The sequence below is a fragment of the Musca autumnalis genome, unplaced genomic scaffold (genome assembly GCF_047663935.1).
Source record: "Musca autumnalis isolate F117 unplaced genomic scaffold, ASM4766393v1 scaffold_3, whole genome shotgun sequence".
NCBI lineage: Eukaryota > Metazoa > Arthropoda > Insecta > Diptera > Muscidae > Musca > Musca autumnalis.
The window spans coordinates 76,995,793-77,009,387 of NW_027411866.1; the positions used below are offsets into that span (position 1 = coordinate 76,995,793).

Below are 13,595 nucleotides of genomic sequence, written 5' to 3' on the forward strand. Positions count from 1 at the left end.
CTGGAATATTAAAATATAATATGTTTAGAAAAAATTTGGTGAATTGTCGCAGAGATTTGCTGATATAGATTTTTGTCGCAGGTTGGGACCAGTGTGCACTGTTACAACAACAACCTCTCAAAGCGCCAAGAGTAAAGAGGCGATGGACAAAAGAGACTATCAGAATGTGGTATCTTATTGTAAACGGTACGTCAACAAGTAAAAAAGTATCAGTCGGCTGTGCCGACAGAGATATAGCCTCAGCCTTTGTGATTTTATGCTTTCATCCACCTACGTATTCAGGGGGGAGCCTGGGTGGCTTGGCACCCACGAAAACTATCGTGCTCTCCAGCCACTACATACGGTGTCATAGGGTTTTTTTACGCCTTTCGGTCTGTTTTCTCAAGAAGTGTGGACTTGCCCCTGAAAAAGCTTTTACCGTTGTAATTGAGGCAGCGAATGCAAGTTGCTTCAACAAAAATCAAAGTGACTCGAGAGCAGGTCTTAAAGTGAACTTATCCGAAATTTTGTGTGGGATGTACCAGAAGGAGTGGACAAGTATAGTCCATATTCGAACCTGATCTATATCTGGTAGATATATTACGATGTGTAAAGTATGGACCAAATCGGTCACTCCCTTCAAGAGTTATCGTGCGCACAATTTTTCCGAACATTTTTGAACTTTTGTGGGATAGGTACCTGATGGAGCGGAACAATATGGCTTATCTTCGAACTTAAACTAAGTTTGAACAACATATTACGAAAGCAAAATTTTGGACTGAATCGGTTGATATTTTCGAGAGTTATTGTGCGCTCCAGCCAGTCGGACTGACTCCAAATTGTTTGAAAAGGATTTTGCTAAAACCATTATTTCGATGAGGCACATTTTACCCGTTAGCATAAATGCTGAGGGTATAAAAAGGACTCCAACAATAACCTCAAGTTTGTGAGGAAGTTCGAGAGAAAATATCTTCACTAAGCGATAAAAGATCTTCCAATTAGCGAAATTCCCACGTCGAGTGAAGGAGGGAACCCTGTCGAATCTCATATGGAAGCGACGACAGAGGACCTCCACTCCGCCCCTTGAACAAACCACACTTATTTCACATTCCTTCTCCCTTTGTCGTATTATTCAAAATTAGCTTTCTGACTTGTTTAAATTTACATTTTTCGTTAAATTTATTTCGCGCTTAGATTCTGCTTCGTTTTCAAAAACCCTAACCTAAAATATTTTTAAATCTATAAAAATATATCTTACAAAATCACAGCTCCTTCATTCTCTTCTCAGTTTTCCACCAAAAATTTCTTTTCGTCGAAACAGTCCTGATCCACTGGACGATTCCAACCGAAAATTCTCCGAACAATATAAAATATTAAAACTAGACAAAGCGATACTAATGCCGATGTGATGGGTACAACAATCAGCATATCGGCCATGGGTTGACTCATGGTGTATTCCAGTAAAACAATGGGCAGGGTCATATTCAACACACTCGTTTCTATGGCTATGGTCATAGAATCGGTTGCTGTGCGGCACAACAGTTTCGATAATATAAAGGAGAAAACATAACCCAAGAGAGGCAAGCACAGGGATAAAAGGAAAATCTAAAAATGGAAGAGAAAAATACTTTAACCAAGCTTTCGATTTTGAATATTCCACACTCACCAATAATGTGATTTCTCCAAAAATATAATAATTCAAACCCACTGTCAGAGCCACCAAACATAAACTGAGCACAACAGAGAATGGTTTCAGGAAACGGAAAATAAAACGTGTCGTTTTGGGGATACAGGTACGCAACATCACACCCACAAGTAGGGCCAAACAAAGACCCACACATCCCACCGCCAAATCGATAAAAGGCAAATCCAATGTTTGTTCAGGATAGAGCACTGGACCAATTAGATACACCCACAGCGGCAACATGCCCAAGGCCAAGATACTATTAACCGTGGTTGTGGCCAAAGACAGATTCACATTACCCCTCAGAAAGATATTGCAAATGTTGGCAATACCTCCACTTGGAGTTATGGCCGTGAAGAATGCAGCCAACTGTAGACGTTTATTGTCTTTGAACATTAGCGCAGCCAAGCCCAATGCCAAACCGGGCATTATAATATAACGGCAACAGAAACCCAGTAGGGGTCCAATGGGACGCCTAAAAATACCGATCAAACGTTTCAAATCCAAAACAGTGCCCAAATTGATGAACATCAACAATGCAATGGCCGCTGAGGTAAAGGTAAGGGTGTTATCAGCGATGCGTTTGGTACGTCTTACAATGAGCTCTAAGCTTTGGGCACTACGCTCTGTACGGCTGCTTCTAGGATCCACCAGTTTCATATATAATTCTGTGTAGCCAAAATGCAGACCATCAATGGCTACTTCACCTTGCCACTTGTCGGCAGTTTGAAAGTCGTTTAAATTTACACGTCGTCCCTCCTCCACTTTGGCCAATTTTTCATTTTCCACATGCAGCTCAAAATATAAATCCTCATTATCCTCGGGTCTCTCAACATCGTAGATTGTTATGTATACGACTTCTTTGGCGGAAGTCCACAGATCTAATGATTCCAAGTTTTCATTTTGACCATATTGAACTTTCCATTGACCTGCTATGTTGCCATAATCCTGAGATTCAACCAGCCAACAACATTGATGGACAATTAAAACCGCAAACAACCATTGTATGCCAAACTTCTTACGGCAGTCATTTTTACTTCTTATGGCCTTCATACTTCTAGAGCTACTAACAATTGCTGGAGCCAACCAGCCAGCCACTACAGTCATTTGGCCAAACAACAAAAGAAACTCTTCCCACAATTTAATTTATTTAATTTTCATATTATTTACCTTAAAGCCAATAATCTCGAACTGACCCTGATAACAGGCAATTGATTTATAAATGGAACCGTCGATTGCTAGTTTTTGTTTCTTTTTAGAAAACCCCATTATCGGTCGACTTCTTTTTCTATGCCATTGTTTGTTTATAAACAGTAGCTGGCAATAACAATGGTCAAGTAAAAGAAGCCGTTTTTTTTTTTTTGTTTATTGTGTTGGCCAGCGGTTCGTCAGTTTTCGGAAGTTCTTAACTTATCTCCATTAGTAGTAGCGAAGGTGGGTTATTCTGAACGAAAATTCTGCGTGATTTTTGTCTTTCCGCCGTTTCAACTTAAAGGAGAGAGTGAGAAAACTCACGGGGAATTTGCGTTCAGAATAACCCCCATAGTTTCCATCGTTTAGCCCAGCAGACCTATTTTATATAAATATGGCTCCTGGACTAAAACGATGTCAATTTCAGTCTTCGTGAAGGCTAGAAGAAGTTCATCAACTGCTTTGCGAGATGTAATCGTATCCAAGCCAGACCTAAGTGCAGCTTACCCTCACATGTACTTAAATGCTCTTGCCTTGAGCGTCTATTGACACCTTGATAATAAGACCTCCATTCTCCGGATTGTGGCTAATGAATTTACATAAGCTTGTCTAGAGACTCCATTCTGCCTGCTGAGCATTGTCAGAATTGGGCCTACAGGAAGCGTTGTTGTTGTAACAGTGTTTTTTTATTATTTGTTTGTAAATTCATTCTTCTTCTTAATCTGGCTCTGTGTCTATCTCCAGTTCTAGGAATGTGGCTGTTACTGGTGATTTATCGACAACTGTCGGTGTTTCTGTTTTCTCCTTATTCACAATACCATTTGGCTGATTTTGATTTGGTTTTTGTTTCTGCATCATTTATTGTTTTTTATTCATTTCTTCAATTTCAGCTTGGGTCATTACTTTGATATTTGTTCGCTCAGGTTTGGTCTAAGTTGTTTCCCTTGTCAAGGCATGATACTAATATGATTTACCATCTTCTGTTTTTGTCTCTACCCGCAATTCCAATTGCGGTAGTCCTCCTCCTAGTGGCCCACCACTGGGACCACTGAGGGCATTGTTTGACCAATTTTGATCATTTTCATCAAGCATGGGAAAGCTAAATGGCCTAGTTTCAGATAGTTTACCAATCATCGTTTCAGAAAACTGTCCAACTTTTCTGATGTTCGGATAGCAGAAAGGATGTTCCTGGACATCATCACAGCTGCAACCGCTCGAATACCAAATTTTTCAACAAATGAGCTTGATGAGCTTCCTCATGCCAACCGCAGTGACCCCGGAGTCAAGAACCTGACATTGGAAGTAAACAGGTTGACCGCTGAGCATAAGCGAAACAAGTGGTAAAATCATCTGAAGAGTTCAAAGTGAATTGTGGGCAACGGATAAGTCACACTCGAACCTTGGAAAGAAGGAAGACAGACCCTCAGTCACGTTTGGCAACGTTACGCTGAATGATCCGAACACGTGTGCAAGTTATTATAGTGACATGGCGAAGAAAAGAGTACTACGTCGCATTAAATCTCTTACTGCCCAGAATGAAACACCACAATTTACAGTGGATGATGCTACGAATGTCATAGGAAGGCTAAACCATCCAAAGCGTTGGGCCTTATAGAATCTCCATGATATTGCTAAAAACGCTGAATAAGCCGGGAGTCAAGTATCTCATAAAATTCTCAACCTGAGTACTCAAAGTTGGTATGACAACATTCGTTATCGAGTAAAATTATCGAGTTATTGAGCATAAATTTGCGAGAAATTACTCGTAGCATAGACTAATGAAGACATAGACGACGGATCACTCAATTTTTCCGCGGTCAAGTCACTCAAACCCGAAAACTCAAAAAAGTTCGAAGACGATTTTTGGGGAAAATTGCAATATTTTCTTGGATATTTTTATCTGAGGATATAGTTCCCATCAAAAGCTAACCCTATGTAGTCTTTTGTCAGAACAAAATATTTGTTAAGTTGTATTTTTGGCATTTTATATTGAGTTTCTTAGGTACCACACTCAATTCGAGAGAGAGCATTCCGACGTCTATGTCTTCATTAGTCTATGCTCGTAGCTAAATTGCCTACCGTAAACCAACAAAATGATAGACTTCTTAATGTCTTTTTGTTTAAAGTGTAAAAATTGTTGTTGTCGGGTTATAGAAGAAAAATAAACATTCCAGTTGTAATTCGATTATCCTATTTGTAATTCGTAACATTTTATTTGTAATTCGAGAATTCCATTTCTAATTCGAATTATTCCATTTGTAATTCGAATTATTCCATCTGAAATTTGAATTATTCCATTTGTAATTCGAATTATTCCATTTGTAATTCGAATTATTCCATTTTTTATTCGAATGATTTCATGCGTAATTTCAAATAAAATAATTCAAAATTCAAAATTCTTATTGCTGAATTTGTAACTGTGACTATTTACTTTTGATTCTTTGCTGCCCACCACCTTTTGTTACTATTCTAATATGCCGACTGCAAGAAGTATGAAATGTGGATCCTGTGATCAAGCTATTAACAAATCGGGCAGCATAAATTGCAAAATTTGTTCCACCTGGCTGCATGCTGCATGCGCTAAATTGTCTGAAGCTGATCTTCAAGCCCTTAAGACTGTCAAAACTAGTCTGTTTGTCTGTGGTTCTTGTGAGCAAAGATGTATTGGGGCGCAAGATGATTCGAATGTGCCTACTGGTATTAGAGATATTAAACGGAAACTCGATACTTTTATTTCTACAAATCAGTCTGAACTAATTTCCATTAAGGATGCGATTCAAGGTATGAAAAGTAAGATGTGTTCCTGTTTGAAGGAGATGAAAACTGAAATTAGTGAATGCAGTAAGCGGATTACTACTGTTGAGTCCAAGAATAATGACAGAATAAAAGGCCTAGAGATGCAGAATCATGTCTTGCACCGAAGACTTAACAGGGCTGACTTTGTGGTCAGTGGTTTGCCTGAAGGACTGACAGATCTGATTGGGACTGTTGTTGCTATTGCTGCTTTTTACAATATTACATTGATGAACAAACTAATTCTGGTTAAGTTAAATAGTGTTCAGTTACGGGATACTATAATGTCAGAGTACTTCAAAACTCGGACGCTCAAAGTATCGGATGAACTAAATGGTGATGGTAATGATGTAGACAGCAGGATTTACCTGAATGATCACCACTCACCAGCGGCAAGCAATCTAAATGCTATATGCCATAAGCTGTTGCGACAAAAGATTGTAATGAAGTTCAGTGTTCTAAATGCTGATAAGCTACAAGCTAAGTTGAAGATGCCTGATGGCAGGGATATGTACTGTAATGCTGAAGAATGTTATGCCCTTTTAAATTCGTCTGATGCTATTATTGCCTGAAAGTTCGGAGTTGGATTTTTTTCTCGAAAATTTAAGTGAACTTTTATATAGATTGTAGTTTTTTTTTCTTTAAGTGATTAAGATACTATTTTGGATCTCAATTTGTTTGAAGAATTTATTTATATATCATTCTAATTTTTTCTTAACATTATAACGATCAGTTGTTTTTTTGCATGGAAATGAGTTTTTTAATGATTGGAGAGATTACATTTGTTATTAGCATATCCAATCCTTGGTTCCCCATCAAATCCTTAAATATTTTTGATGTATTTTGATAGTAATATTGGTCCGATAATTAGTAATAACTCTGTTCTGAACTCTGAGTTGCGAGGTAGTAATGAAGTATTTAATGTGGGCCATTGGAACTGCCAGAGTATACGTCCGTCAGCTAACTCAACAAAGTTTGAGGAATTTAGATCCATATTTGCAGGTAGCCGACTTGATGCCATTGGACTGTCGGAGACGTGGTTGAAGTCTACTGTTTCTACGCGTTCTGTGCAAATACCTGGCTTTTCGCTGGTGAGAAATGATCGTAAAGGCTATAGGGGTGGTGGTGTGGGTATATACCTATCGAATAGAATTAAATATAAGGTTGTACACAAAACATCTATTTTGGGGAAGTGTGAATCCATCTTCTGCGAGTTATATTCCAGTTCGGGTACAATTTTATTCGGTGTTGTATATTTACCCCCACCTGCTGACATTGCTAAATTTGAAGAACTTCATGCTGAACTCTTTTTGAAATATAAGAATATAGTAACTGTTGGAGACTTTAATAGTAACTTGTTTAACACCTCGTTGGCTACATGTTTCCGGTCTTGTTGTGCTAGATTATGTCTCTCTGTTTTTCATAACTCAAGACCCACCCATTTTGATATCTCTCATGGGTCATCTTCTCTAATTGATTTTATGCTGGTGAGTTCTGATGTGCAAGTCTGCTTCTCAGGTCAAGCTCAGTGTCCATCGATTTCTCGTCATGCCCTTATATTTTCATCTCTTGCTATCAAGTTTGAGAGATCTGAAGAATTTGCATGTTTCTATGATTATTCGAATATTGACTGGAATGGTCTGTTATGTTACTTATCTGAGTACAATTTAGCACATTTTTTCACTGCTTGCGATGTTGATGTTAAGTGTGAACTGCTTACTAGGCTTTTGGACCAGTTGCATACTTTTGTTCCAACCGTTAAAAGGAAGATACCTGTAAGGGACGACAAGTGGATGGACTGTAATGATATACGTTTAGTGAGATCTTTGCGAGACCTGTCATATCGTGCATATCTTGATAATAGAACTCATAGGAATTGGAAGGTGTATACTAGATATAGAAATAAAGCTAAATCTATTATTAGGAGAGAAAAGAGGAAGCATTATGTGAAACACTTTAGTGGAATGGATGCAAATGGACTTTGGAGGGTTCTTAGAAAATCTGGATGTGTTGGTGGTGATGGTCTATTATATAATGGTAACTTGGATGATCTTAATTCTTTATTCTCCAATACTTTTCTTCCTGGTGATGCTTATGGTGTTGATGTTAGTATGCTCTCGGATTCAAATGGTTCTTTCTCGTTTCGATGTGTCAGTTTTGACGAAGTTGCGCTAGCTCTTAATAAAATAAAGTCAAAGGCTGTGGGCGTGGACAATGTTTCGGTAAAATTTTTAAATGTGATCATTCCATACATAGCGGACATAATTGTAGATCTAATGAATACAATTCTTACTGCATCAGTTTTTCCTATGGCATGGAAAACAGCAAGGGTAGTTCCTATACCAAAAACATCTGCTGTGCATTGTCCGAATGATTTAAGGCCCATTTCGATTTTGCCCGTTTTATCGAAGCTTTGTGAGCACTTGATGAAGGAACAGGTTATGCTACATATTGATGATTGTTTGTTTGAAAATCAACATGCGTTTCGTAAGAGTTACAGTACTACATCTTTATTGCTTCATGTTACTGAATTGGTGAGATACAATGCTAATGCGGGAAGGTTATCTTCATTAGTTTCACTAGACTTGACAAAGGCTTTTAACTGTATCTCTTATGAAATAATGATTAGAAAGCTACATAGTCTGTTCAATTTTTCGAAATCTGCGTGTCGTTTGATCTTGTCATACCTGACTGATAGATCTCAATTTGTGGAGCTGAATGGTGTGAAATCTAATATTGCTTTTTTGACGTCGGGTGTTCCCCAGGGTTCGGTCCTTGGACCGTTGCTATTTGTTATGTACTTGAATGATCTGTCGCAGCACTTGGATCCAAATATTTGTACTCCGTTCTTCTTTGCGGACGACATTCTTTTACTTTTTAATGCCAGACAAGATAGTCCTGATGTTTTAGAGGCTAAAATCAATTCTTGTTTAGAAACAACTTTGAATTGGACTAATAACAACTCTTTTACAATTAACCCCTCTAAAACGAAGGCTATTTTGTTTGGCAATAATAATGTTTCCCTGGATGTCTTTTTGGGCCAACATAGGATAGAGTTTGTTGACAGTTATATGTGCTTGGGTATTCATATAGACAGAAACTTGGATTTTGGGTTACATGTTAATCATATATATTCTAAAATTTATGGTATTCTGCGTAGAATTTACTCATGTAGCATATATTTTCCGTATTGGGTAAAATTGAGGTTGGCACATGCTCTATTGCTGCCACAAGTCCGTTATGGCCTTGAAATTGTTTCTGGAACTGGGTCTTGTAACATGCTAGGATTAAAAAGGCTAGTAAATACCGTAGTTCGTTTCGTTTATAATATTAAAAGACGAGATCATATTTCTGAACATACAAAGCGTTTTTTGGAAATTTCGTTCATGGATTATGTTGATCGTGGTAACATGCTTTTTTCCACAAGATGGTTAGAAGTGGAATACCAAGTTCTCTTCGACAAATGTTTATATTTTTCCGGTCATTCCGAAATCCGCAGATAAGAATTCCCTTAATATCTTGTTCAACCTTTGAAAGGTAATTTTTAGTTCGTGTTGCGAGGTGTTGGAACCGGCTTCCAATTGAGTTACGCATATTTTCTCACTCAAACAATGTGTTTCGAAGAAAAATTACTGATTACTTTCTAAACCCTTTGCGTATACGTCAAATAAATCCTCATTAAGAAGGGTAACCCTTCAAAAGGCTATAATATAAACATGGTCTTGGTATATGTATTCTTTTATAATCTTTGCTTTTTTATTTTCCTTGGTGCTTATTTTAAATGTTATTACTGATTCGGACTTTTTAACATAAAAAAAACTCTTTTTCTTGATGTTATCATTTGGTTGGGGAACCAGGAAATTGGAATGTATTTTGTGAAAGTTTGAATATATTTTGAGAGTGTATTTAAAAATTGGATATCTTTTTGAAGTAGTATATGTTAAGGCATAAATTTGTTATGTAATAATTTTTAATTTTGGCCCAATGAGGCTTAATTATTACATTATGGAATAAATAAAAATAAATAAAATAAATAAAATTACAAATGGAATAATTCGATTTACAAATGAAATGTTACGAATTACACATATTATTCTCGAATTACAAATGAAATGTTACGAATTACAACTAAAATGTTTCGAATTTTCAGATGTAATTCTACGTAAATTATGGAAAAATCGATCGAAATATTGGTGAAACTGACAGAGTGATAATTAACTAAAACAAACCTCAATTTTTAAGTCAAAGACCAGATCTGGACGGTCAAAGCCCAGATTTGGACGGTCAAACATATTATCAGAACGGGAGGAGCGTAACATAGTTAGTTTGGGGGTGTATAGCAGCATCTGGGTAGCCCAACTTATATTTATTGAATCGACAGTAGACAAGTATGGTAACCTAAACATCATGAAACACAATTTTAACCAAAGTGCAGAAGAACTTTTGGTTGCAACAACATAACGTTTCACAGCATACTGCCGAAATTGTAATGCTTTGGCTTCTATATAATGTCCAGATCTGCGGTTTGAAGTAAAAATTCCGATTTGTTTATAGTTAATTATCACTCTCTGTATGAACTAATATGTTCTATCCACAGTTTCACCAATATTTTGATAGTTTTTTCCATAATTTACCTAGAGAGAAAACTGCAAAAAAAATCAAAAAACTAACGGTAAAGGGTTACCATATGCCTCACCTCTTTCTCCATCAAACTGACAATTGCCGCAAGTAAAATTGCCTAATGTAAATATGGACTTAGCACTACTTTATTCCGAAATTAATATTTAATATATTGTTCAACAAATTCCACAAATACTTAAATTGTTTCATTCATAATTTTGGTTTTTAGTTTTTATTTTAAAAAATAACCAATTTTTTGGCGTCTACCTTCATAATATTCCCTGAAGCACACACAGGTTTCCATAGTTAGATTACCGGTTACTATCGAAAAAATCGATAAAACTGCTTGGACGTTTTCGATCGAGTCTTGTCATGCCGTTTATTTATAGTGTAGAAAACTTATTCACGAGCAAATTCTCGATCGAATCGAATCACGTAATTAGGCCCCAGAGCCGAATTAATCAGTATAACGAACATGTTGTTACAACAACTGTGGTGCTCAAGGATTCCTTATTCTCACAAAAGATAACCTTGACTCCCATGTAGGGGCAGCGCTTGCGAACTGCTTCTGTTTGGGAGACGATCTTCCATAACCTAGATATGCCCATTGCTTGATCTTGATGATTTCAAAAGTATTTTTATATTATTTTGGAAGTAAATGAGACATAAAAACACTGTGTTAAACATTTAAAGGTTTTTTATGACAGGCTTCTTTGATGACAGACTGCTATAGAATTTTCCTGATAAATTACCCATTTCCGAGGAATTGGCCCAATCGATCATAAATCCCGGTCCACACTAGAGTGATCTCATTGAAAAAATTGCATGAAATTATGCGTCTCTAGATTGACTTCAATAGTAGAGTAAAATCATAAAATTGCTTTAGTGGGGAATTCGATTTAAGAACGCCTAATTTCATGAAATTTTTAATGAAATTCACGCTAGTGTGGACCGGGAAAAACACAATTCACTATTTACACTAAGCGATGTATGACACCTTTGGTGTATCGGGACATTTTTGCTTCCAAAAAGTAGAGTATTAGCGATTGCTCTTTTAAAAGACAGTTGATCTATAGTTCCCGCGTTATGCTTCTGAATCTGCCAAGTTTTATTTATTTTATTTATTTATTAATCAACTTTACAATAATTCTAAGCCATCGGGCCAATTAAAATGAATTACATTATATTGCATATATGTATGTTATCACTACTCTGTGTGCATATGAAACTTTATATATGAAATAATCCTATAGTTACGAAAATAGTTGAAGCCATAAGGCAAAAAAAAATTCATACAAATATTTATATATTCCCACAGCTCACACACTATTCTTGTTTAACCTACAAACGCATTGTTCGTGGTAAGACTCGTTCCAAAATCCTCAAATTTACTACAAATAAAATCCCAAATTGTCCACTTCCTTCGCCTAAAAATCTTGTGTTTTTTCTTTCTTTTCTTTTTCATACCATCTTGAGGGGAAATTCTTTCTAATTCAAAGAAAGTTATTTCCATTTCACCGCAACATCTAACCATTCCAGCATTTCTATGAAAGTCCAGAGTTTGGCATTTTCATTTTATGTAGCCCCATATCCACACAGTGTGCTAAAATTGGGAAAACACAATTTTTTCTCTAGTAGATCCATTCTTTCCATTTTGAGCATTCCCTAGACGCAAATTAACGTATGAAAAATTACTCCAAATAAGCATTTCAGTTATATTTAGAGAATCATCTATGGGAAATACATCAAAAACATACCAAACCTTAAGGTGTCACAACAACAAAACTAAAAATCAACAGCAAAATATTTATACATATCACACTCAAGCAATTCTTTATAAATAAAAATTGGAAAAATATATAGTATTTATTCACTTGTAAATGTTTCAAAATTTACGTACCGTGTAAACGTGGCCCCATATTCACTAATTTTGAAAATATCACTAATGAATTATTCAATAACTCAACAATGGTAGCAAAAAATGATGGGATCACTAAATCTCCCACGAGGTATTGATGAATACTGAGTGTGCCAACATAAAAAACGGTACTTCTATAAATGTAAAGTATCATGTCATCAAGAATTTTGTATGTACTATATATAGGACATTGGGCTTATCTGGGATAAGTAATTATCGATTATCGCTGATTTTTCCATCTGGATCAGCTCTATCAACGAAGGTCACTCGAAGCTCGCCGTTTGGTCAGGAAAATTTCATATGGCTACCATGGCAGTGGTATCTTTCCGGATCTCAGTCTTTTGATAGCAGGTTAGGTTAGGTTAGGTTGATAAGAGGGGTGATACTAGATCACCACATGCCCATGTGGACATACACTTAAGCCATAAGTAGGCCTGTTGTGCGCTCTAATTTTGGGTTATGGAGGATTATACTTTTTTTTTTTTTTTGACTTAGTCTAGGATCTCTGTCCTATTTACATAGTCTCTGATCTTTTTGAACTCGATTGTCCTAATTTGGTCGAGTCCTGGTATAATGTCATTCCCTAGTAACTGGGTTCTCAGATTTGTGAAGGCTTGACAATGGCAGAGGTAATGTTCCAACGTTTCGTCGTCCTCTCCGCATGCTCTGCATTCACTGTTTTCTGCACAACCTATTTTGTGCAGGTGCGCTTTTAGACCTAGGTGACCTGTAAGGATTCCTGTCAGTCTACTAATATCTTTTTTACTTAGTAAAAGTAATTCTTTTGTTTTGTCCTCGTCTGGGTTTCCCCATAGGATTTTTGTGTTTTTTCCCTTCTCTCCACTACTCCAGAGGGATACATGTGCATTTTTTGCCCATGTCTTTAGTTCTAGTCGCGTAGCTTTAAACGGCTTAGCGTTTTCTAGATTTACTGTTGGTTGCTCCTTGGCTTGTTTTGCCAAGGAGTTTGCTATTCCATTACCCCTAATCCCGGTATGCCCTGGTACCCATATAATGTTTACCTTACCGTGTTGGGAGTAATTATTTATAGATTTAATACATTCCAAGACAGTTCTAGATTTCACTGTCTTGGTTGATATAGCTCTAATGGCTGCTTTGCTATCCGTAAGGATATTTACAGTGGTAGGCCTTGTGTGTGTATCAAACCAAAGCAGACACTCTGTTATCGCCCGGAGTTCCGCCTGCAGGATCGTGTTATGATCCGGCAGACGGAGGGAGATTTCCGTTTCCGGTTCCATTATATAAAGACCCAGTCCGGTTCTCCCCCCTAGCACAGCCCCATCCGTAAACCCACAGCTTCCAGCGGGAATCAGTGCTAGAGCTCCCTCGATCCACATGTCTCTGTCAGGTATTGACACTTCACACAAGGCTACTTCACTAGTTTCAGGT

The 13,595-nt window shown here is 37.0% G+C and overlaps 2 protein-coding genes across 2 annotated transcripts in view; one reads left to right on the top strand and one right to left on the bottom strand.

Moving 5' to 3' along the window:
• The window catches only part of LOC141396428 (NIF3-like protein 1), a 91,688-nt gene that overhangs the window by 65,487 nt on the left and 12,606 nt on the right, over positions 1-13,595 (top strand). The gene's annotated exons all lie outside the window — the stretch shown is intronic.
• On the bottom strand, positions 1,123-2,767 carry LOC141396425 (ileal sodium/bile acid cotransporter). Its single transcript, XM_073971888.1, has 2 exons — positions 1,646-2,767; positions 1,123-1,584 (listed from the first exon to the last, which is right to left on the bottom strand). The coding sequence occupies exons 1-2, from the start codon at positions 2,714-2,716 to the stop codon at positions 1,264-1,266; spliced, it is 1,392 nt and encodes a 463-aa protein (XP_073827989.1). The 5' UTR covers positions 2,717-2,767; the 3' UTR covers positions 1,123-1,263.

Excerpts from the sequence above, each read along its gene's own strand:
- LOC141396425 (XM_073971888.1), bottom strand. The coding sequence starts at position 2,716 with ATGAAGGCCATAAGAAGTAAAAATGACTGCCGTAAGAAGTTTGGCATA. Across the intron at positions 1,585-1,645 it reads TTGGAGAAATCACATTATTG|ATTTTCCTTTTATCCCTGTG; the intron begins GTGAGTGTGGAA and ends TTCCATTTTTAG.